We start from the raw sequence: 26,963 nt of genomic DNA, 5'->3' as shown, positions 1-26,963 counted from the left end.
ACAAGTATTTATGATTTTGTGCCAAAAGTTTTCAAACTCTCACATCAAAAATTTTTGACAGGAGAATATCAGCATATGCCATTTAAATTCAGTATTAGTCATTACTTCTGTTAATTTAAGCAATGAGTGAAAGTTGTTTTGTGGAAAGAGAAAAATTCTAGATGCTAAAAATTATACCACTACTAAAGCGAAAAAAATCAGAATCGATATCCTTTTGAGATGAGAATATGCTATTAGAAAGCATACTCATCTATTCAGGGATACAGAGTGAGGCAGATTATCCCCTGTATCTAAGTCAAAAGTTTTCAGTCTTTCTTTCTTTCTTTTTTTTGTCTTTTCACGGCCGCACACGCAGCATATGGAGGTTCCCAGGCTAGGGGTCGAATTGGAGCTGTAGCTGCCGGCCTTACACCACAGTACAGCAATGCCAGATCCGAACTGCGTCTGCGGCCTACACCACAGCTCATGGCAACACCGGATCCTTAACCCACTGAGCAAGGCCAGGGATCAATCCGGCAACCTCCTGGTTCCTAGTTGGATTCATTTCCGCTGCGCCACAACAGTAACTCTGAAAGTTTTCAGTCTTCCCTAACAACTTGGATACCAGAGCATCGAAGTATCTCCCAGTCTATGCAATTCATGTACAAAGATACAGCAATTTAAAAACTGAGGAAAACAATAATGAATAAGAAATTAAGTTCTTTGCTCAGTGACAAATAGTCAAGGATGCATAAGAAACAACTGCAAAAACAAAATTCCAAATTTTATGCCGCTCATAATGTGTGTCGTTTGGCCTGGAACAGGTAAATCCTAGTTTTCTATATAATAACGAAAGAAAAATAACATACCACTACTTCAGTTGTAGAAACAAAAATACAATTAGATTTAATATGAAGAAAAATCTAAATATATGATATTCCTCTTAAAGTTTTATTTTTCATAAAAAGTTTAAATCAAATGAATAGAAATGTTTTATAAAAATTAAAATCACGTTCAACATGATTCCTTAAACAGTTCTAAAAGACATTTAAATGTTCAAAGTATTCACTAAGAAAGACTACAATTTCCAATTATAAGGTATTTAAGAGTTTATATTCATGTAAACATTTAATGGGTAACAACTTATTATTGTGATTTTCTTTATCCAGGGACCTAGAGTAGCATCTAACTACTTATGAGAAATTAGCTTGGGTTTTCAAACAGTATATACACAGTTTGTACAAGTGTTATAAAAATGTGACCTGATAGATATTTGCAAAATAAAAGCAATATATATATATTTTATTGTTAAAATTAAAATGCTACAATATTAGGTTATATAAAGTATCGTAGCTGTCCGGATTTATACAACCACAATCTGACTGCTGGGTATTTAGCTTATTATCAAAGTCTGCTGGAAACTTCCAATTACTTTTAAATAATTGGCTGAAAACAAAATTATAAGTTAAAAAGTAAAATAGAGAAAAAACAACCAAAAAAATCCTTAAAAGTGATAATGAAACTACTTCTAATAACTAGAAATTCCATGACTCAAAATCCCTGACTATTTAATAACTTAATTACAGCTATATTATTATTGACTAAACTCTTGCCTCAGTCTACTTTCAGCCAGATAACCTGGAATTAATATTTCAGAAAAACTTACCAATGTACAAAAAATACTGGGTGAATTTTAAGTTCTAGTTTCAGCCCTACCGCTAACCAGTGACCTTAGGTAAGTCTCTTAAGTTGTCTAAATTTCAGATTTCTAGAATGAGGAATAAGCAAGTTGAACTAAATGATTGAGAATTAAGTCCTCCGCAGACTTAAGAATATATTCCAGTTCTGAAAGCACCAAGTATAGAAACTTCTTCCAATGTGCTGGACTGTCCATTAGGTGAGCCTTCCTTTATTATAGTTTAGAGAGTAGTTGCAGTTTTATACAATATATATAAATAAATTCACTGCTTCATTTGTGTGTATACTTTTAAAAACAGACATCTATCCCTGTGTTGTGAATATGTATGTGTTGTGTAATAACAGAGAACATTTTCAATGGGAAAAAAGTTAGAGGCATAAATGATTTTTTAAAACAGGATTTTAACAGATGAAATTCAAGAAAAGGATCTCAGAATTTTTCTGATTCCATTACTCCATAATCTTTTATAACATACTTTTCCCTTCCTACTTAGCATATACAGTGACATGTAAGGTATATTTGATTTTTTTTTTAAGTGTAGTAAACTTTGGATTTTATTCTCATATTTGTGTCTTAGGACTTTAGTTTCTAATATTAAAATGATACTTGTCCTCATTCTTTCATTAAGTATTTAAGGAAATATCTGAGGTAAAACAAAAATCCAACGACTGGACTGAATTTTTTTAAGTATTTCAGAAATGTCCAGTATGAAGGTCTTCAATGACTATAACATAACTTGCCTCAAGATTAAGCTGAACTCCTACAGTCTGTGCTAGGTTATCCCAGCTGTTAAACTGGTCTTACACAGCTGCTCACCAAGAATTTAGCAGATGATTATTATAGCTACACCTTTCAGTCAACTATGACAAAAATGACATAGTAATTACAGGTATTTCAGTCATGCAAAGCCTCATGTGATGACAGAGTGATTTAAAAGCAACTTAATTTTCCACAATTCTCAAAATAAAATTTAAGTGTAAGACAAAAACTCCTTTAATATCGGTTTTAAGGTCCACGATGTAAGTTACTTCTACGAATAAGTTTAAGCATAAAAGTTTCATTAACCTTTCAGTTAAACTAAATACAATTTATCAATCATGTATTTCTCCTGTAAGAATTCTGAAGGGTAGTGCAGGCCAGGGAGCAATAAATAAGGATAGAATACTAATAATTCTTTTAAAGCACAGTAAGTAATGCAGGTGTTTTATTCTACCTCTAATACAAATTAAACGAAGTCATAACATAGGAAGTTAACCAAATGGCTGGCTTAGCACATTGTAGGAATTGATCCAATGAAAAATAAAATGGAAGTGGAAATTACTTGACAGTGTTAACAATTTAAGACAGTAAAATTGTAAGGAGTGAGGAGACAACTATGTTTCCTACACTATTGACTTATTGACACAACTATAAGTAAAAATCAATTATTTTGAGTGAGATGAACATAGTTCCACATCTTTAATTATGTAATTTTTAGTAACAAGCTATGCAAGCATTTGAGATTTAACAATACTCACTGAATTATTCACTGATAAATATTCATCTATCAATATTCACTTCAGCATCAAATTTAAATACAGAATTACTTGAAGCATATAAAATACTTTAATATAGAAATGAAGCTATAGAAAATACATACTTATGGTCTCACTCTTGGATGGACTGAGAGTTGATAACACTGGCCTTTTTACACTGTCAAAATTACATAGCCAGCAAAATACGTCATCTGATAAACATCAATTTTATAGCTGAAGTTTAAATTAAACTGACAGTCGAAGTTTTCATTCTTTCCAATAAATAAAACACTCTTTATCAAGAAAGATTAAAAACAAAGGAAAAACAAGACTCAATGCGTATAATTCTTGATTATGCCTGAAATAGAAAGATCTGGGGATGGAAGGACGAGGGCTAGGAACGCTAGGAAACAGGCCATCAGAGAGCAAGAGCAGAAATAAAGGAAGTCTGCAGCTACAGGGCTTAGGGGAAAATGTCTTATTTCAGACTGGTACAATGAAGCGAGGGAAGGACTAAACACTGACCGCACCCCTGGTAGATCATGCTTTATTTCACTTAAATATCATGACAAGACTGTGAAGTATCATTAGGCTAACTTTTACACACAAAGAAACTGAGGCTCAGAAAGGTTTAAAAATTTGCCCAAGGTAACACAGCTTCCAGGCAGTGGAGTTGAGACTTTTACCCTAGTAGATCTAATTACTGATTTGTAAGAGAATGTATTCTAGTCAAGAGAATGTTAAGCCTAACCTAGTTGCATTACTTTCTAATCAGTTGTTTGGAGATTTATTTTAATTATATGTTTCAGCTATGTAAGTCTGGCAGAAAACTGAGATATAGATAAACAAAATCAAGTATTACATACGACACATATATTGTATATGGAATCTGTTTTAATGAGCCTGGTTTTTATGAAGTACAAATAAAAAGAACAAAAAAGCTATAAGGAGTTCCCATGTGGCACAGCAGATTAGGGATCCAGCACTGTCACTGCTGTGGCCGCAGGTTCGATCCTTGGCCTGGGAACATCCACATGCTGTGTGTGTGGCCAAAAAGAGTTATAAAAGCAAAGATATGACCTCCTATAGCAAACTGTTTCTCAAAGATGGTCACAGTAATAGCCCCCACCTTCTTTCCCCACCAGAACAATGAGAAATAATAAAATAATTGCTGTCTGCTCTAATCATAAAGCTTTTCGTGTGAGAGTTGGGTGGCAATAGATAAGGGAAACATCTTACAAAACAAGGAGCTTCAGAACACTGGTTTACTTATAATATGGTAAATAGTCATCTTAGTGGTTTTAACTTCAAAATTTAACAAGAATGGAAAAGATAGCAGGTGATCTAGAATGAAAATTTAAATGAGTAGGTATCTGGAGGCTGGCAAAAGCTTGGGTGACAAAGCCCTACCTTGCTAATAATACCCATTAGAAATGTGGTATTTAGCAAATCTCTGACTATTTTTAATAATAAACTTGACAGTTACATATGACTTTGACTTGGATTTACATCCAAACTAGGTTTTATATGTGAAAAATAAGGAAAAATCAACTTACTTTCTCATTTCCTACAAATGTGCTTTTTTCTTCATTTTAAGCAAACTCAAATGACTACAGGAGCAGGCAGGTAAAATAAAGGAGCGAGTGTGGGCAGGTCAGATCTTTAAGGCCTGGAAAGCCCATTTACAAGGTGTAATTGATTGTTGTCATGTAAGCACATGAACCCAGTAAGGCCAGAGAGTCTACATTTGCAAAAGAAGGTGAAAACTCAGTATTTTTTATATAAACTCTCCAGATTTTTAAATCCTGGCAACAAATTTAAATGTGTTTAATAAAACACTAATTTGCAATCTCTGCTCTGTTCTTTTCTGTAATAAAGAGGGATAAAAATACAATAAAGATTAAATATAAGATTACTGGGGGAGTTTCCATTGTGGCTCAGTGCTTAACAAATCTGCCTAGGAACCACAAGGCTGCAGGTTCCATCCCTGGCTTCGCTCAGTGGGTTAAGGAGCCGGCATTGCGGTGAGCTGTGGTGTAGGTCACAGACTCGGCTCGGGTCCCGTGTTGCTGTGGCTCTGGCGTAGGCTGGTGGCTACAGCTCTGATTGGACCCCTAGCCTGGGAACCTCCATGTGCCGCGGGTGCGGCCCTAGAAAAGACAAAAAAAACCAAAAAAACAAAAAAAACACTACTGATATCTAAATGATATAGAATAGGATTCTATCTTAAAGTTTTAATCTTCTTTTCTGTACCACTTAATAGACTGAAATAAGAAATAAACCAGAAAGTGAAACTGTAAGTGATAAACTTTTTATAGGTACCTCAGCATATTAAAATTTTTCACTCTTTAGACCCTAAGACAGATGGTAGAATATTGGTAAAGTACAAATAATTCATTCTTGACAATTAAATTTAAAAGGTAGACATATAAAATCAACATCTGTACTAAGCAAATGGGTAATGCTTGGAATTTAGTTCTAAGTACTTTACAAACATCTCAATGAAACTTCTTAATAACACTATATTATTATGATGCCACTACCACTCTTAAAATAATCCTAAAAGAGAGGTTAACAGTTTGTCCAAGGTCAAAGTGCCATGAAGGGACAGAGTTTGAAAACGCCACAGTCTGCCTTCAGACATCACAATCCCTACGTATCACTATTTACAAGCACTGAAGCATCTGTTATACATGTTATTCTACTGAGGTCACTGTCTACTGAATCATGCATGAAGCCCCATGTCAAACCAGCCCACAGAAATGCTTTGGAAAAATCTGATGCAAACTTATAAAAAAAATTAAGAAATTCTAATAAAAAAGCTAGCATTCCAGTGGCTTTTGAAAAACTGGAAAATAAGGCAATATTAGGATTATAATTTTCACAGTCATTCCACTTGAGAGATGCTTTAGCTCTCTAGGTCTTACATTTAGTTTATTTCATTCATTTGAATTATCTTTCTGGCCCTATGCCTCTTGAGTTTGTGTCTCCTATAAACTGTGTTTTGGGGAAGTAAGGTTAAGAAGATTTTCTGAAAGAAAAACATTTCAGTGTAGTCAGGGAATGACTGACGGAAATTAGGTGCAAAACAGGGGAGTGGTATTCTGTAAACATTTCTAATACCCACACAACCTGATTTCCCCAAACTTGCCTTTTTTAGGGACTCAAAGTGATCTTTTACCTTTTATATGGTAAAATACCACAGAACCTCAGCTCCCCACTAACCCCACCCTCGTTAGCCTTTTTTTTTTTGTCTTTTTTTTTTTTGCTATTTCTTGGGCCGCTGCTGTGGCATATGGAGGTTCCCAGGTTAGGGGTCTAATTGGAGCTGTAGCTGCCAGCCTGTGCCAGAGCCACAGCAACGAGGGATCCAAGCTGCGTCTGCAACCTACACCACAGCTCACGGCAACGCCGGATCGTTAACCCACTGAGCAAGGGCAGGGATCGAACCCGCAACCTCATGGTTCCTAGTCGGATTCGTTAACCACTGCGCCACGACGGGAACTCCTCGTTAGCCTTTTTGAAATGTTATGCCCTTGCAGTGGATGTATGCATTTAGCATAGCAAGGTGCCCCCAAAGCCTCCTCTTCCCACTCCCATAAAAGCTCACATTACATGGTGGCACATCTTAAAAGTGGCAATTCTTTCAATGCTCAAAAATATGGCTAAATTGAACCAGATTTCAACTAGTAAACTCATGTTTTCTCCAGATACGTGTTTAAAAGGCAATGCTTTAATGTCTTCAATCCATCTATAGCATCTAAAATCTCTCTCAAGGAAGGAGAAATTCAGGTGTTTCTCACCATATCCAGGTACTGATCTGAACTTCTTTCCTTGTTTTACCATTTTACATTCACCAATAAATAATGCTGTTAGTAGCTAATTTCACTACCTGAGCAAAAAGATCAGAACTCTGGCTAATGTTCATCTGATAAAATACAGCAATAAATGCAGTTTTCGAGAAATGGTAGTGATCCAAAATACAGCGTACACAAAATATAACTTTATCAGTTAGAGAATTCTATTTATCATAGCAATGACTAAGTTGAAAAAAAGTCCATCAATATTCAAGAGGACTAACTCCTCAGTATAATTTAGAAGAACAAAAGAACAAAGTTTTGTCACTTCATTACAGTAACTAATTTGGGGAAATAATTTAAGACACTAAAATAACAACTCAAAAGATAAGGTTCTTTTAAGTCTTGAACTGTATTATTGCTCCTTTGCTCTGTCACAAGATCCTTTTCAGGCTCTTCTCTCTGTATAAATAAAGTGTTTCCCCTGAGTTCATTCTAATCTTCCCTTAAAAAGGGGGGACTGTGAATTGTAGCTGAAGAGAAAATACCTTTATTTTCCTTCCAAAACATAATATAGAAATTAATATCGAGAAGTATTCTCTGAAGTATGTCTGGAGGAGAAATAAAAATTTAACCAAGGCTATTATACCTAAGATACGGAACTTCGTTTTTAGAAGCTTTTAAAGATAAACAGTAGTCTACAAGTCAAAATGTGGCTTCAAGTCAGTTTTTTTTGGAGTCTGCAAAATGGTTTTTTTTTTTTTGGTAACTGAATGTCAGCACCTTTTAGAGAAGGCACGTGCCATGCGGATCCTAAGAGCCAGTGCAATCTTCTGATTTTCCTTACCACTGGTTTGGGACCTCCAGATTATATTTCTCATTTCTTCACCCCAAGCAATCAAAAGAAACTGAAGAAGAATCATCTCCTTGAATATTCTTTAGTTCAGGATGATCATGCTATATCACGAAATATTACCATCTGTGTTAACAAAAGAAGAAATCTGAACAAAAAAGATAGCCTTTTGGGGGGATCGCTCTTTGCTCATATCTACGCTGAGGATGCCCAGAGCAACTTACAATAACAGGACTTTTTTTTTTTTTTTTGGCCACTCCCATCAATGTGTAAGTTCCCAGGCCAGTGGTCAAACCTGCACCATAGCAATGACCTGAGCCGCTACAGTGACAATGCCAGATCCTTAACCTGCTGCATCACAAGGGAACTACAAGACCTTTTGTTTTTAATGCACTTATTGCTGATACTTTCAAATTTTTCAAAAAGCATACACATATTCCCAAAACACAGTAAGTTTGGGTACAGATGGACTTTTATCCCAAGGCTCATTCTTTCTTTACTTTTTGTTGTCACTGGTTTTTTTTTTTTTTTTTTTGGTAGCAAAATGAACATATATGCTAGTTGCTGGTTAAAAAAAAGAAAAAGAAATTCCTAGGTATCTCACATATGACACTGCACATAAATACTCCATATTAATCTCTAAATCAGAGTAAGGAACAGTATTCTAGAACACAGAGTAGAAGAGAGAAAAGCACTTACTGACTGTATTTAAATACATTATAAGTAGTTCTTTTACCAAGAGCAATAAGGTACTACATGGCCCTCTAGTGTTCAATGAAGAAACAGATGAATTCTTAATTTATTCTTCCATATGACGTTTCATAGTAAAAGACATAATACTTTCTTTGATTTACTAAGTATGCTAAACATGTTCATGTATGACTTCTGCAAAAACCCAAATGTACTGTATCTTTTGTGGCTTTACTTCTCTGAGCTTTCTTTTGAACTACTATTAATGTCTAGAGTATCCACTGAAAGAACTCAGAGAGAAATGTTTTTAAAGATTGTCCATTAAAAGAAAAATCCCAATCCTAAACAGCAAAGAAACAGCATTTCTCAATTAAAACTAAACAGTATTAAATTTAAGGCAATATTCAAAGAAGAAACAAAAGTAAAAGAATAGTGTCATCACTAAAACTAATCCAATTTTCTAACTATATTTTCTTTTTTTTTTTTGTCTTTTGTCTTTGTTGTTGTTGTTGCTATTTCTTGGGCCACTCCCGTGGCATATGGAGGTTCCCAGGCTAGGGGTTGAATCGGAGCTGTAGCCACCGGCCTACGCCAGAGCCACAGCAACGCGGGATCCGAGCCGCGTCTGCAACCTACACCACAGCTCACGGCAACGCCGGATCCTTAACCCACTGAGCAAGGGCAGGGGCCGAACCCGCAACCTCATGGTTCTTAGTCGGATTCGTTAACCACTGTGCCACAACAGGAACTCCTATATTTTCTTTCCTCTGTGTTTTACTACTACTAACTCATCCAACTTGGTTTTTCTCTTTATCATAATTTATAGATGATAGACATTATAGCAACCAAAGCAATGAAATATATGAAAATTGTATATCCCCCAGAAGGTAGGTCAAAGATGGGATTGAGATTTTAGGACAAAAGTGAAAGTAAAAAAGGAGATTCACAAGCAGATTAAGATTGTTAGATTAAGACGGGTGAAAAGGTTTAAAAACTGATTATTACTTTTTATTACATAAAAATTATTACTGTCTAAAGTTGATAAAACAATAATTTCAAAGTGGACCTAAGTTTTTATAGGTTTTAAAGATATTTATTTATTTATTGTTTATATACTGGAATTTTGGAGGAGGAAGGCAGGGATTGGTTTGTATGAGCAAGATCTAAATTATACTCCCGGCTTTGTCGTTCACTTCCTATAACCTTAAGAAAATAGTATTTTCAAGTTAAAACTTCAAAACCACAGGAAGATCTGAAGTTCTTATACTTGGCATCAAGATCAATTCTCAAAATGTCACGGTGATAAGTTTGACTATGGCATGGAAACTCTACAAATGACCCCTCCAAGAACCCTTTAACCGTCAGTAAATCATTAAAACCAACAGGATATAAACAAAGAAAATTTAAATAAATCTGCCCAATACAAATGCATATAGATATTTAGAATATATTCAAATAGTACCAAGAAAAGTTCTATACTCACTTCTAAAAGTTCTGCCCCATCCAAAAAAGTTATGACTCCTCATTTTCATTTCCTTATATCCTCCCAACACAAATTCCTATCTATCCTTTAGGGCTTGGTCTAGCTTTTGTTTCCTCAATAAAGTTATCACTGACAATTACCTGAATGTGGGTACATATGAATTGAGAGCTACAAAACTGTGAAAGTGCCGGAAGATAAAAATTTAATACAAACTAATCTTAGTAAAGAAGGAGCTAAAATGTAAACTCAGTGAGGATGGAGGCACACTGGAGAATAACAATAACAAATTTAAAATCTTGTACTTAGGTTCAAAAACCTATAAGCATTCACATGAGTGGAACAGGATTAAACCAGATCATGTTTGTAAAAATACATAAGATTTTGTTTTCTGAAAAATGAATTCAATTTAAGCATTTTCTGTATGGAGAGTAAAAGGTCCTGTAAGACACAGCAGAATCTTTTTCTTTTTGGTCTTTTTAGGGCCACACCTGCAGCATATGGAGGTTTCCAGACTAGGGGTCAAATTGGAGCTGTAACCGCTGGCCTACCCCACAGCCACAGCAACAGGGGATCTGAGCCACATCTGCAACCTACACCACAGCTCACAGCAATGCCGCATCCTTAGCCCACTGAGTGAGGCCAGGGATTGAACCTGCGTTTTCATGGATACTAGTCAGATTCGTTTCTGCTGAGCTGGGAACTCCAAGACACAGCAGACTCTTTAGAGAATCTACAATCTAATGAATCAATAATCTAGAGAATAAGCAATCTAAATATACGTAAATTTAAAAAACAAAACTGACTATAACTATCACAATATAAGTTAAAAACAAAGACCTAATGGGAGATACAGAGTTTTGCTCAAGAGTTTTGTAAAATATTCTTAAAGAAAGTGAGATTTGAAATGGAGCTTTAAAAGAGCAACAGAAATTTGCAAGAGGCTATAGGGTGAAAAAGACATTTAAAAGATAAGGAAAAAGCTTAAGCAAAGGTATCAAAGTAGGCTGAATTCCTCTATGCTCAGAAACATCAAACTGCTGAGATAGAGAGCAGGGTAGAAACAAGCTAAAAAAAATAACATCAGGAACAAGGCAAGGATGTCTTCTTCCTCTTCTGCTTTTCAGTATCATGCTGGGAGTCCTAGTAAATGCAGTAAGATAAGAAAAGGAAATGAAGAACACGTAGATTAGGAAAGAACAAATAAAACTATTCACATGTGACAGGATCATCTACAAAGAAAATCAGAAAGAATGAATAACAACAAAAAAAAAACCTAGAACTAATAAGTGATGATAGCAAGGATATAGGATTACAAGGTTAATATACAAATGTCGATCACTTTCCTATACACCAGCAATGAAAGAATGAATTTGAAATTAAAAACGTTACCCTTTATAGCAGCACCTCCTCAAAATGAAATACTTAGGCACAAATCTAACAAAATATGTGTAAGATCTACTTGAAGAAAACTACAAGACTGACGAAAGGTATCAAAGAAGAACTAACTGGAGAGACAGTCCATGTTCTTAAACAGAAAGACTCATTATTGTTAAGACATCAATTTTTCATGACTTGATGTGTAGATTCAGTGCCATCCTAAACAAAATTCCAGCAAGTTATTTTGTGGATACTGATATGGTGCTTCTCAAGTCTACATGAATAGGCCAAAGACCCAGAATAGCCAATTCAGTACTGAAGGAAAAGAACAAAGTCAGAGGACTGACACCATCCAACTTCAAGACTTACTGTAAAGCTACAGTAATCAAGACAGTCTGCTATTGGTGAAGAAAAAAAAAAGACAAATCAATCAAAGGAACACAATGTTCTCATTTTCCTTTCCAAACATGTTTTCTTGATAATGAACAAGCATTTCTTCAGAGTAAGTAGGTCTTGAAATTTGTAATAATGAGTTCATCACTATTTATGTTCACCTCTTAACATGCTGGATGGAAGCCCGCACTGATCACAAAGATGTATGTCTTGAATGGGGAAGAAGAAACCCTGTAAGCAAACGAATAAGAAAAAATATGCAAGGGCAACAGTGGATAAATTTTTGCCTTGCTTATAATCATGTTCCTAACATGGAGATAAAAAGGACCATAAAAATGATCACATCATACACTTGCACAGCTTTTTAAAACTTGTAAAAGCATTTCACATTCATCACCTCATTTGAATTCCACACAATCCTCTGCAATAAGGACGGGCACCATATTCCTGCTTAATGATGAAGAAAGTGAGGCTCAAGGAAGTTTGTGGATGAGAAAGAGCAGATAGGCCTTTTTATCTCCTATTTTTTTTCAGCACACAACTCGGCCGAATATCACCTGCCCAACCTATACACCAGGGTTGTGTTTCAAGAGAGAAAAGCTATCCACCAATGACTTCCATAGGTCCCCCGGGGAAAGATGCTGTGGATACAAAAAAAAAAGTAACAAAATAAAGAGCTCAGAAAGGCAATATAATGACAAAGGTAGTCTGTCTATTCAGCACATGATGCTGGAACAACTGGACATGCACATCCCAAAATTAACTCAAGGTGGATCACAAACCTAAATGTAACACACAAAAGGATAAAACTCTTAGAAGATTAACAGAGAAGAAAATGTAGATGACCTTGGATATGCTGAACACTTTCTAAATATAATATTAAAGGTATAATTTATGAAAGAAACTGACAACCTGGATTTCATTAAAATGAAAAACTGTACTGTGAAAAACAATGTCAACAGAGTAAGACAAGCCCCTGACGAGGAGGAAATACTTGCAAGAGATGATAGAGGCCTGTTATCCAAAACATATGAAGAACTCTTAAAGCTGAACAATAAGAGAACACACAATCCAAATGAAAAACAGACAAAGGATCTAAACAGACGCTTCACCAAAGAGGATATAGAGATGGCCAGTTAACATATGAAAAGATATTGAATATCCTATGTCATTAGGGAATTTTGATTAAAATGACAATGAAGTACCACTTACGTGCTTTATTAAAATGGCTAAAATCCAAAACACTGACAACACCAAATATTGGCAACAGGAATGTTCATTCATTGCTGGTAGGAACACAAAATGGTATGGCCACTCTGGGAGAAAGTTTGGCGATTTCTTTTCTTTTTTTGTTTTTTTAACGGAGTTTGGCAATTTCTTATAAAATTAAACATATGCTTACTATTTGATCCAACAATCATGCTCACTGGTACTTACCCAAAGAAGTTGAAAACTTATGCCTACATAAAACCTGCACAAGGATGTTACAAGAAGCAGCAATGCAAAACAGTATATACACTGACCGTAGATACATGAAACATGTACCCATGTAGTCCAGGACTGGCAAGTCATATGTAAAAGTTTATTCACTAATTACTGACAAATTATTAGGTTCTGGGATGTCTTATACATGATAAGCACTATCAAGAAAGATAAATAAGAAATCAAAGATATTGAATAGGAGGGAGACAGAAAAAGAATTTTAATACACTATGGTATGAGTCAAATATACCATGAGGCAACTTTGGGGGAGCATAAAAACAGATGTTAGGTGGCCTTATGGGTTATTTTATTGCCCACTTGCCCCCAAAATTACTAATATTGTTTGACCGAATTTTTCAATTTTAACAAAGTGCAACAACTCAGAACCAGAATGAGATCTAGCTTCAAATTCCTAGCTCCACTACTTATCAGATGACTGACCACTGACGAATTATTTATTTCATTTATTTCTCATCTTTGACATGGAAATAAAAATTAGAATCTACTGGAACTGTTAAAATTAACCAAACTGTTAAGATTAAGTGATATTTATTTAAAGTATTTAGCACGGTGTCCTAGCACATAGTAAATAGTGTTCACTAAGTGGTTTATTAGTAGTAGGAGTACTTTTATCAGTGTGTTTGCCATTGCATTGATGAGGTTCAGATTAAGAACAAGTAATAATTTGGCTCTACTACACCTGAGCAGCACCTTTGACTAGAGGACACAACCCTTCAAGGCCAATTTGTCCAGAGAAGGGCCACCAGGATGGTAACCCTGGAAAGTATGTTGAAGGCATTAGGTCTGGAGAGAAGATTATGGAGAAATGGGAGGGCAGTCTTCTGTAAGAAAGGCCGCCACTGTTCTATATGAAAGAGCAAGGAAGAAGGAAGAGTAATAGATGTCAACATAAAGAAAGGTCTGCAGACATAATGCTACCTTACACTGCAGTATTCCCCAGTGGTGACTTCATTTTCAAGCTTGAGTCTCTTGATACAGTTACTCGGCACAGGTGGGGACTTGGTGATCTCAAAGGTCCCCTCCCAATTCTACCTCAGAAGACTTAAAATTAGGAAAACGTAAGCAGTTTTAAAAATGTTCATTGGTTTGAAGAAACGAGGGCTTGGGAATATGGGTGGGGAGGGAAAGCACTAGTGACTTCCTGGTAAAGCACTTTAGAATTGTATTTTAAAAGACAAACTCTGAAACTGCTCACAGAAGGATTTTTAAATGAAAGAGATTCATGTTTCAGGGAGAGCTAAAAGTGCTGTCAAGGCTACTCTACATAACTCTCTAAAGAAACCACGTATTAAATAAATGTCTTAAAAACAAAGAAAGATACCATCTTGCTAACCACTACTCTTCTAATAATGTGGTTAGCTGACCTTAGAGAACTGCCAGGGCGGCCCCTGAGTCCTAGAGATGTAAAGAACTGGTTGCACAAAGCACTCTTAAGGAGTTCATTGCTTTTGTGCACAATACTCAGCTACATTTTCATGAAGAGATCATTACATAATGCCCTTCCTTGTGAAAGATGCCTTTTTATCCAATCTTCCATTGGAGCATTATACATTATGGAAGTCATCAAAAAAGACTAAGTAGAATAAGAGCTGGTTTCTAGTAGACATAGGGTTTTCTTCCCCCTAATAAACAACAGTAATATATGCCTGTTGTAATGAGCTTAAGAAGTTCTGAAAAGTATGTAACAAAAAAGAGAAATAATTCAACCACATTTAGAAATGATTCCTAGCATTTGGTTTAATACTTTCTGATCTTTTCCCATGCATATAGAGTATTACATGTTTATTTCAGAATCGTTAGGATCACACTATATACAGTTTTGAGTTCTGTATTTTTAGTAGGTATTATATTTATAAGCTTTTCCTATTATTAAATTTCCTTTAAAATATGACTTTTAATGATGGTACCAGTGGCCTTCAGTTGATTTCTACACTTTAGCAGCATGGTTCTTAAACTGGGGTATCAGCTTCTCCTCAGGGGAGTCTTAGGCCAGAACTATTAATTGTTATCTTCAGTGTAACTGTCTTGATACTGAATATCTGAGTTTTAAGCTAAACTTAATGGCATGCCTATTTATAATTTATAGTTTAGCTTGGGAATATCTTAAGAGGTGAAATGAGAATTGTTCGCATTACAAATTGTGAAACTGCAACTCTCAACCTGAATCAGCACTACAGGACAAATATATCAAATGTCTACTGTTCAAAACAAATAAAAGAATTAAATGTCATCTCAAGGCAAAACTTACCCCCAAACTCAAAAGGCGATACAAAATGAACTGCACATAGGAACCAACAATGAGCTCAAAGAATGGAATTTTCCAGTTCTAGGAAGATGTAAAGATAGAGATGGAATTTGGCCTGGATTTTGAAGGATTCAGCTAGCTGGAGATAATCAGGGTTCATAAAAGCAAATGGAGGAATCGAGATGAAAGCAGGCAGAAAGAAACTGGTCAGACTGTAAAAGACCTCAAGTGTCCACCTACAGATGTGGCTTCATCATGGGGCACCAGATATTTAGACTGAGGTTACTGATCTATACAGAACTAAAATTTTTAAAAATTCATCCAGTCATTCATACTGCCAACACACTGTCAAGGACATGGCATTATAGCCTGGTGCACCAGAAAATCAAAGATGCTTTTCAGATTTTTCTTTTTAATTAAAAAAATTTTTTTTTTTTTTAATTTTTTGGCCATGCCCACGGCATGAGGAAATTTCAAGGCCAGGGATCAAACCCAAGCCACAGCAGTGACAAAACCAGATCCTTAACCCATTGAGTCACCAGGGAACTCCCTCTCTAAAGATGTTTAAACACTGGCTCTCCAATCTTCATCTTACAAGTGCCTGGGGTAAGAAAAAGGAAGATCAGATGTTCAAATGTGTTAAACTCTTCAGAAGACACATAAGCTTAGGTGATAAGAAAAGGTCAAACCATTTTCCACTAAATGACCAGGAGACTAGAATATTAAGAGACTAGAAAATCTGAGGAGGAAAACAAAAAGTTGGTAGAAAGAAAGAAATAGTAGTTTTAGTTTTCAGGGGATCACTCAGGTGCATGCCCAATGGACAGCTAGAAATGCAGGGCTGAGGTGTGGGTTAATGATGGGAGACTGAGACATGATTTTGGAGTTACCAACCAAAGTAAAAACAGAACCCATCATGATGTACCCTTTATCCTCTTCATATCATCTTCCCTATCACCAACAAAAACACCATGCATAAAGATCTGTTCACCTTAATTATATACATATGAAACAATCCGTCTCAAAATATTTTGAGTATAACCATTTGTATTATTTGTGGATACTTAGAGAAGTTTATAATCTGCATAAAATACAAATCAATGGAACACTATTAAAATTTTTCTAAATTCTGGAGTTCCCATCGTGGCGCAGCGGTTAACGAATCCGACTAGGAACCATGAGGTTGCGGGTTCGATCCCTGCCCTTGCTCAGTGGGTTAACGATCCGGTGTTGCCGTGAGCTGTAGTGTAGGTTGCAGGCGCGGCTCGGATCCTGCGTTGCTGTGGCTCTGGCGTAGGCCGGCAGCTACAGCTCCGATTTGACCCCTAGCCTGGGAACCTCCATATGCCGCGGAAGCGGTCCAAGAAATAGCAAAAAAAATAATAATAATAATAATAAAATAAAATAAAATAAAATTTTTCTAAATTCTCCTTTCTGTGGGAAGATTTGTTGGGGTCTACAATTAAAATCCATAAGTAAAATAATCTTTAGTTATCTATACTGAATAGGATATAGATTTAAACATGACCAACACTTACAACTACTACGGTTTAAAATATAAGTATTTTTAAAACTGCAAATAGCAGGAATTAATTAGAAACTGACCATAAACTAAAGTTCATTTTGGCAACCAACTGTAAAATTCAGAAGACATTTAAGGAGTTCCCGCTGTGGCAGTGGAAACGAATCCGACTAGGAACCATAAGGTTGCAGGTTCGATCCCTGGCCTTGCTCAGTGGGTTAAGGATCCAGCGTTGCCATGAGCTGTGGTATAGGTTACAGACAAGGCTCAGATATGGCGTGGCTGTGGCTGTGGCATAGGCTGGGAGCTGTAGCTCCAATTAGATCCCTAGCCTGGGAACCTCCATATGCCGCTGGTGTGGCCCTAAAAAGAAAAAAAGAAAAAAAGAAAAAAAAAAAGCATTTAAGTACACAGATGTCTTAGGAGAAGCACATTTGAGAAACCAACAGATTCTAATGGAAGGAAATGGTACATGCCTATCAACTGGGAAGACATGTGAATAGCATCTCCTTGAAAATGTGTTATATTTTTAAATTTTTATTAGAAATGGATCCAGCTTATTATCCTTTGCTCTCCCTCTTCCTGAGAACCCTTTAAAACGTATTTATCTATTTCTCTATTACCATCTTTTCCCACTAGAGGGTGATAAGATGACTGAACACTAAAGGTTGTAAAAAGTACATAGACCCCCATGGGGACCCAAGTGTACTCTGTGAGCTTAGGGACGAGGGGGACCAAAGTGTACTCTGTGAACTTAGGGATGAGGGAGGGACAGGAGACAGACAAAATGAGGTTGCAGGCTTCCATGTGTAAACCGCCTGCATGTACCAGGAACTCCACTACTCACTTTACATGTATTATTTCACCTGATCCTTAAAAAGGCTGGTGAAGTAGGTATTACACTCTTATTTTACAGATAAGGAAACAGTTCAATGAGATTACATATTTATGGTCATATAATGATTTGCAAAAATCAGAATTCAAGCTCAAGTCAGAAAAGCTCATTTTACTCTACAATGTTAGGGGGTAAACCCGTTTCCTACAGGGTGTCTGACCCCTTTCCACTACTTCCCTCTTCTGTACATGTTTAAAGTTGGGTTAAACTGGGCTGAGTGAATGTTTCTAGTTTGTCCTCTTTCACAAACGGATGAGGCTCTCTGTTGGGCTATGTTTCCTAGTGGATGCTACTCAAGAAGACTGCCTTAGCAAGCACTTCCTGCTCTCTGGACCTCTCTATAGCTAACAGAATCTGAGCTTAAGCTCCTTGTCTTACAGGAAGAAGACAAGGCCAGGGACTTCCTGATGTGGCCATCACACTCTAGAACTCTACCTAAAAAGAGGAAAATCTAGAGCCTTGTAGATTTCAGATGTTACCCACACTGTCCTACAAAGTCAGCCAGTACAGCTCTGGCTCAAGGGAGCAGCTGGAGGATGGTGGACTAGAAACAACTGTAATTTGGATCCCCTGACAGGCCAGTGATCCTGGTGCCTTAGCTCCTCTATTGTTTAGAGCTTAGAGACAAGAAAAAGTCTCTAGACACTAGACACATTGCTTCTTTGAATATACACACACCTGTCACATCTGTATTTTTTTTCCCACTAAACTCTTATTTCTACCTTGAGGCAAAAAGGATTTTTTTTTTTTTAAACTGCTTAGTTACCAGGAGAAATCTAACAATCACGATGGGGGCAAAAATAGACCAATTTGAGCTAAGGAGTGAAGTTAGGTGAACACAAACAGAAGGCAATAGGAGAGACCTGGAAGGAGCAGAAACCAGTGCTCAAACATGGTTCTCCTTATGAAAGATCAGGAAGCGTCAAGACCTGGCCTGAAGGTAATCTCATTTGCTTTTCACTTTAGTAAAAATGAGTAAGCACAGGAAAAGTGGCTTTAATGTGGGCTGGGCATCTCTTCCGAACACAAGATTTTTTTTTTTTTTTTTTTAAATATAAGGCTGCTGACACCGGGAGTTAAAACTGAGGAGTTGGGGATTTTTATCTGGTGAAGCAAGTTGACTTCAGAATTTGCAGGCAGACTAGCCAAAGTTATAGAAATAGCTAGGATACGGGACCTAACTAAGAAGCACATGTGATGGACTCCAGAGAGAAGGCTATCTGTTATCCCATCTCAAATTTCATTGTCATTTCTTCCCGTTATGGCTTTAGCCTTGAGCCCTCGTAACTTCAGTATTTGTTAAAGGCCACAATGGAAAGCACTGAACTGAGTTCTCTGTACCTCCCAAAGGTGGACTGTTAATTTCAAATGAGATATGACAGAAAGCCACCACACTCCAGAGTCCAGAACTTAAATAGGATTGTAGTTCTACCGAAAAATCTTGTTCAGCAATGTTTGCCAAATTCTACCATGGGGGCAGCATAGCACATGGAAAGAAAGGTTTTTTTGAAATTAGGCAGGTCTGGCTAAAATCTCTTGCCTCTTATGATTCAGGATGAATCATGTGGCCGCTCTGCAACCTCTGCTGACTTGACTTTCATGGGGACTTGCAAACAGTATAGACATGATAAACACCAATTACTGACTCCCACTACCCTTGACTTTTAACATTAAGAATGGATTTCGGGAATTTCTAGTGTATAATATTGCCATAAGCTCCTACTAGAATAAATCTTTGGTGACTACAGATTGTCCTAAGAGTTCTGACAGCTTCCAACAGGCTTTCAAAGAAAAGACCAATGCAATGAAGGACCAAAAACAGTTTCTCTCATTAATACAGTTGCATATAGCGCATGTTCAGGAATGATGAAAAACAAGTCTAGCCGTCCAAAGGGAATGTTTAGGAAACTGCCAAAAAATAACATTTGAAAGGTACGCTGGGTAAGACCTAACAAAAAATGAAATTTTAAAAATAATTATTATACCTCTACTCTTTTTAAAGTCATAGCTTAAGAGACTTTAAAAGAAACTGTGGCTGGAGTTCCCATCGGGGTGCAATGGAAACGAATCTGGCTAGGAACCATGAGGTTGGGGGTTTGATTCCCTGGCCTTGCTCAGTGGGTTAAGGACCTGGTGTTGCCGTGAGCTGTGGTGTAGGTCACAGACACGGCTCGGATCTCAAGTTGCTGTGGCTGTGGTGTAGGCCGGCAGCTACAGCTCTGATTGGATTCCCTAGCCTCAGAACCTCTATATGCTGCAGGTGCAGCCCTAAAAAGCAAAAAAGAAAAGAAAAAGAAAAAAAAAAAAGAAAAAGAAACTGTGGCTTAGAGTAATGTCTATAAAAGTATCTTATTTTTATAATGATCAAGAATTTAAAAGTGTCTTATGTTTATAAAAATCAATAATTTAGAGCTTTTCCAAAATAAAGTAATTTTGAAATAGTGAGCTCTTTCCTTCTATTTACTGTATTTATACACATGGGTGACTGACATTTTCTTTTGAAGCAATATAGTACTAGGTGATGTTTTCAAAATGTGTTGAAAAAGTAAATGGGAATGATCTCGGGAATGATCTTGAAGAAGAGTTTCACGAACAGGCAAAAAGGAAAATGCGCCAATTTCAAACTGACATCCTACTTTGTACAAGGACTTCTCTGCTTGGCAGTCAAATAGTTTAATATTTTTCCTGCCATATTTATGAAGGCAAATGGCCTTAAAATAAACAGCATATCAAAAGTGTATACACACACACACACACACACACACACACACAAACATATCTATCCCTGCTGCTGCTGGTACTCAGTCCGCTCCTGTGGCTTTGTACGTACATAGTAACAATTTGCATTCACAACTCAAGTAAGTAAGGAAAACACACTTAAATTCAGTATACTTTGTTTTTAAGGAGGTAGCTATCTATGTAAGACATACCTAAAAGTTCTGTTCATCTTGAAGGGAATGAAAGATAAAGCACTTGTCAGGTTTGTGGAGTGCAAGTTTTCCTACTAAACATTCTGATGCTCTCTCTTTAGCAAAACGATATGTTTTATCAGGCTGGCTTTCTTGTTTTTAATTTAAAAAATGCAGCTGAACTCACCAACAGCTTTGCACTACTCAGAAAGACTTAGTTTGGATTAAACTTTCTTAAATAAGATAAGGCAATTAAATAGCAAAACCCTATTCCTCCAGCTGAATCCTCAGAAGAAACAGGAGAGGTAAAACTTTCCTTTTTTGTACAGTAACCTTGAGGGAGAGAGATCAAGAAATGGGGGGGGGGGGGGCCGGAGCTGGTGAAATACACCACAAAAGGTCTGAGCCCTACCGGCAAAGCGGGCTGCAGTTGTTAAAGAGTTACAGGCACCTGGCTGAGCGACAAAGCACCACCTCAACATCTTGAGACAGGGATGGGAAAAGGGATGAAAACCACTACTTGAAGCCTGTTCCTTCTTAGATCAAACCAACCAGTTAAAACCTAAACTTGCAGACAGGCCAGGGAAATTAAGGATAAACATATTTTAGCAAGAGTTTAAGTTGCACGAGCTGAAGCAAAAATGATACAGCAAGGCAAGTATTACGCCAAATATCTAACATATCTCATTGCAGGTCATGTTAGGTTAAAGAGCATGATGATAAACCTGTCTGTATGTTGTGTATGGGCTAAATAAATGATTCACTGTAAAATTTAAAAGTAAGCAAATAAGAGTGAGAGGATAAACTACCTCAAACATTATTTATTTTAATGTCCATAAAACAAGTAAGATATTATTCTAGTTAAAACGCTCCTTTCCAAAGAATTAACTCACAAGTCTATTCTACATGGATATTCGTGATTTTTATCTTATTTTTATAAAGAACCAGAAAGCATACAAACATAAAGATCTATGAGCAAATGAGTCTGAGGGGAAACAAGGATAAAAGTTGTGCTACATAGCTCATTCATTCTGAGTATAATTTGTTTTACTTTCTCTCCTCTTTGTATAGTCCATTAGATAGCAATGCTGCCTAAAATATTGATTAGGACAAATTCTAATTCCAGCAAAATGCACATGATGTCTTATTGAATTTCCAGTAATTTCAATGGCACCAAAATACAAAGAAAATAAAATTCAATGCAGAGGAGAAGTCAGCACTTACCTGGCCTAGGAGCTAGTCAACAGAACCAAGGTATGCAGAGAAAACTCCTATTTCCAACTTCGTGTGTATGTGTGTGTGTGTGTGTGTGTGTGTGTGTGTGTTCATACTTTTTACAACTTAAGTGTTTCTTTATTACGGGAAACTTTAAATATACCTTAAAAACTACACAGAATACCCACCAGCCCCTATATCCTTGTAACCCAGCTTCTACGATGAACACATGGCCAGTCTACACCCTCCTTCCTTTCCTCCCCTTCGGTACTATTTGGAAGCAAAGCCCAGACGTCGCATCACTTCATTTTGACCATAATTTGACAGGGGAAAGGAAATACGATAGAAAGATTGGGTAGTGAGAGAAATGCTTCTCCTTTTCTCTACAACCACTGCCCCCCTGGCATGACCACACCCACATGCTGCCCCAAAGTATTAGCCCTGGTAATTCCAAATTTATTGCAGCTTCCCAATCACTCCCCCTTCCATCTCAGACAGCAGCTCCCTGCCTATCCAGCAGAGACAATCCTGGGAATCACTCAGTGATGGTACATAATGGGAAAAGTGTGTCCAGCGTGTAATTCGCACACAGCCTCCAAGGACCGTATAAAGTTGTTTTTCTTACACAGCCTCCAGGGACTGTATAAAGTTGTTTTTCTCAGCTCCAGATTGGACACCAAGGCCCTGAATCGACAGGATTCCTCCAGTTTAGACAAGAGTCTATCTGTCCACCTTTTGAAACATGTCTGTGGCTGATTCCATGGGCTACCACTAGCTAACTGAGATGAGGAAGCAGATACAGCTGTCTCCCCAGAACAGGGAAGGGACAGGAAAACTGCAGTCAAGGATGGTAGTGGTAGAAACTCAACAGAAAGTTGAATCTGAGTATATCTTCACGCTATCTCTACTTCTCAGTCAAATACCAACCAAAATGATGTGGCTACTCTATAGTAAATACTCAAGTCACCTGGAGGAGTAAGTGGAGTGTTCCACTAAAATGAAGTCAGGGGAAAAAAAAACCCCGATTCCTCTGGTATTCCTAAATGTTTTAATTTTAATAAAACAGCTGGAAGAAAACAAGCAGTGAAAACAACGCCATACATTCTTGTTGCTTTAGAATGTAGGAAAAATGTTTCATAATCTTAAATGTGGTAGTGTCTAGTACTTTAACTTAAAAATACCTACTCAGATTTTCCCCACCACCAAATACTAAAATTCAGAGTGTAATTTCATCTTGTTTACATGACAAAGAGAAAACTGTTCACAAAGGATATATTTTAACCATCAAAATAAGAAAACTAATTTGAGGTGAATTCCAGTAGCTTGTGCCTTGGGGTAAGACCTGTGAATACACAGCCCACTGGACTAGCTGCACTTTGCAAAGAAGAACAGGAGTTCCCATCGTGGCTCAGTGGTTAACAAATCCGACTAGGAACGATGAGGTTACAGGTTCAATCCCTGGCCTCGCTCAGTGGGTTAAGGATCTGGCACTGCTGTGAGCTGTGGGGTAGGTCACAGATGCGGCTCAGATCCCGCCTTGCTGTGGCTGTGGTGTAGGGCGGCGGCTGCATCTCCAATTTGACTCCTAGCCTGGGAACCTCCATAGGCCGCAGGTATGGCCCTAGAAAAGACAGAAAGACAAAAAAAAAGAACAGATCCTTCACTACTTGATTTGCACAAATCATGTTTCATTCTAACCCTCCCCACCGCACACAAGCTACTAAGCCCTGTTCCAAGGTCAAAACTTACAATGAAAATTGATATTAATGATTTTTCATAGTAATAGGATCAAATGCCTCTCTCCATCTGTCATAACACTGTCCCGTTATCAATATTTCTAATACTTTCTCATACCTTTGGTAAAACAAAAATTAGTTCATTTTATTATGACACATCTGAATATTAATTGTGCAGTGATACGAAGACGGCGAGGAAATTAACATGGACATGTAAAATTTCTCAGGCGAACAGCAGACTAAAGGTACTCACTTTTGTTGTCTTTGTATAGAATGGGGAGGAGAGTTGGTGAATGGGCAGGTCCACGATGCTACTGGAGTTTGTGACACTGTTACTATGAGTATGTTCATCTTCCCTGCTACTGTCATCAGACTGATCAAAATCATCACTCTCCTGGTCCATTTCCTCTTCCTCTTCATCCTCCTCCTCCTGTTCGCCAGCATGATCCTCATCTTCCTCTTGTTCTTCCTGGTTTCCCGAGGAGTCCTCATCTACCGAGATAAACCGATTATTGTTTTCTTCCAACTGTCCTTGCTGGGAAGCATTCTGGGCTCCAGGTCTGGGCTCAGCTCCGACGACCTCACCGTTCCTTGCCGTGTGCTCCTCCTCTGGTTGTCTTTGCTGCTGCTCCTCCTCCACCACGCGATTCATCTGTTCCTCATCGGCCTGGCTTGAAGAAGGGTTACCTCTCAGAGAGCCTCCAGTTCGTCGTCTTTTGCTGCCCACAGAGAGCAGTTCCTGATTCATTTCCAAAAGCCAGCTTGCTACTTCTTGGACCTTGGCTAGACTATCAGAAGACGCAAAGGTTTTCACATTCTGTGGGGAAAAATGGAGGAAAAAAAAGGTTTGTACAATCGATGCTATCTTCTACTTTTATGGTCTATGCCTACATTTCAAATTTCATTAAAGATTCTAAAACGTATTTGATGCCATGGAGACATAGCTGTTCTTTAGGAATCAATATAGAAGGTTTAAATTATAAAGGTTATGGGACTTTATACAGACTTACACAAAAATCATATAGTAAACAGCTGTATTTTAATCTCTTTTTTAAAAAAATAACTTTACAACAGGTGTTCCCTTTGTGGCTCAGTGGTGAACGAACCCAACTAGGATCCATGAGGATGTGGGCTTGATCCCTGGCCTCACTCAGTGGGTTAAGGATCTGGCATTGCAGTGAGCTGTGGTGTAGGCTGCAGATGCAGCTTGGATCCCGTGTCTAAGTGGCTGCGGCGTAGGCTGGCAGCTGTAGCTCGGATTTGATCCCTAGCCTGGGAACTTCCATAAGCCGCGGTTGTGGCCCTAAAAAGAAAAACAGTAATAACTTTAAAACAAGGTTTATAGTTTAATTTAGTTGCCTTGACCAATAAAACAATCTAAGCAATAAACAATTTTAAATTTTAGATCAGTAGTTCATAAACTATATCCTTTGCAAAACTTCCAGAAAATGTTAAGAAGAGTTATCACAAAAAACCTATTCAACACTCAGTTAGGTTCAGGAAATGCTGAGATAAACCAAGACTAAAAAGGCTTTTTTTTAACCTTAGGAATTTCCCAAACTTCTCTGATCACAGAAACTTGCATTTTAGACACAGTTTTCTGACAGTTACTAAATATAATCATTATGATCTTCATTTCTCATAATGAATATAAATCAATTGAACAGCAAATAAATAAAAAAAATTTACTTCAAAAAAAGAAAGGAAAAAAGTTCATAAGTTCATACCCTCTGACCCAGTAACTCCACTTCTGGCAATCTATCCTAAGGAAGTAATCCTAAAATAGAAAAAAAAATTATGCAGAGGATGCTCACTGCAGCTTTATCCACAAAAGCAAAAAATAAAAATAAATGTAAATTAAAATAATCAAAACCCAAAGGTTCAAGAAAAAGGAGAGCATGAAATAGGATATATATGGTGCAATCCCTAAACATGATACTCATTAAAATAATACGAAAACATGGATGTTTATATTATGCTAAGAGCAAAGTGCAGGTAATTATATGGTTATAGCATGATTTTTCAACTGCATAAAGACTAGATTGAAGACAATATTTCAAAATATAAACTGCATCTAGGCAGTGGTATGATAGGTACTTTAATTCCTTTTTTACCATATTTCTCAAATTTTATATATCAAGCAGGTTTACTTTTATGTTTTTTAACACCGCCTCTAAAATTTGATCTGATACATAAGCTTCATGATGTTCATTCTTAAATCTCATCTTTTGCAGATATCTATGTTGACATATTTGAAGTTACAGAAAATAAGCCAGCACATTACATAAGTTCATATAAAATTCCTTTAAAAATTCTTTAAGGTTTACAAGATGTAAGAAATACAATCCATTTTCTATCATGCCCTAACAGTAACGATACTACAGCACAATGATCTTAGATAAAACAGCCTTATCCACTTTTCCAGCCCTTGCTGCTAGATGGTCAATCCCCCAAAGATTCACAGTTCCCACTGGAAGCTTTAGGATGGGGTCAACAAAGTCCAAAAGATAGTTTTAAAACAGTAGTATTTCATTTTCTTCTCTATAAGCAATAATTTCTAAGAAATAAGCTGCAGTGTGGGATGAAAATTCTTAAATTCTAATTATGCTATATGTATAAATGTAGAAGAAGAAGAGGAGGCCCTCCAATATTCTAAAAGAAGAGGAGTAGCCAGCAAAGATGACCGAGTAGGAGAACCAAGAATGAGTGGCATCCGTGAAGCCCCATTAAGAAAGGAAATCCACGAAGGAGAGAGTAAATGAGGACAACTGTTGCTGAAAGATCAAGCAGGACAATGACAAAAAAATGACCCTAAATTCAGTACCATGGAAGTCACTAGTAATAGGAGCAGTTTTTGTTCGTTTAAGTCTGATAAACGTAATTTAAGAGACTGGGGAAGAGAATAGAGATGGAGTTTGGAGTTTGATGAAAAAAGAAGCAAAAGCAAGTAAGTGGTAATTGGTAAGGAAAACAAGGTCAAGAGAAGATTTTTGATTCTTTCAGACTGGGTAACTAGCAGCATATTTGTACACAGACAAGAATGATCCAGCCCAAAACAACAAGTTAATACTGTAATCTAGAAATAAAACAGTGAAGTGATTAAGTAAGTAAAAGGGGATGATGAGAAAGAGTTCAAAAGTAGAACTAGTTTTA

At 37.0% G+C, this 26,963-nt stretch overlaps 1 protein-coding gene across 1 annotated transcript in view; it reads right to left on the bottom strand.

Annotated features, from left to right (window-relative positions):
- The window catches only part of FBXW7 (F-box and WD repeat domain containing 7), a 214,470-nt gene that overhangs the window by 66,490 nt on the left and 121,017 nt on the right, over positions 1-26,963 (bottom strand). Inside the window, 2 exon segments of the mRNA XM_047799306.1 lie at positions 24,064-24,627; positions 25,538-25,587. Coding sequence (XP_047655262.1) covers positions 24,064-24,558 — 495 coding nt within the window. The 5' untranslated portion in view covers positions 24,559-24,627; positions 25,538-25,587.

The sequence above is a fragment of the Phacochoerus africanus genome, chromosome 10, assembly GCF_016906955.1.
Source record: "Phacochoerus africanus isolate WHEZ1 chromosome 10, ROS_Pafr_v1, whole genome shotgun sequence".
NCBI lineage: Eukaryota > Metazoa > Chordata > Mammalia > Artiodactyla > Suidae > Phacochoerus > Phacochoerus africanus.
Note: the sequence above shows the minus strand (reverse complement) of the source record. Positions and strands in the feature narration are given on the sequence as shown.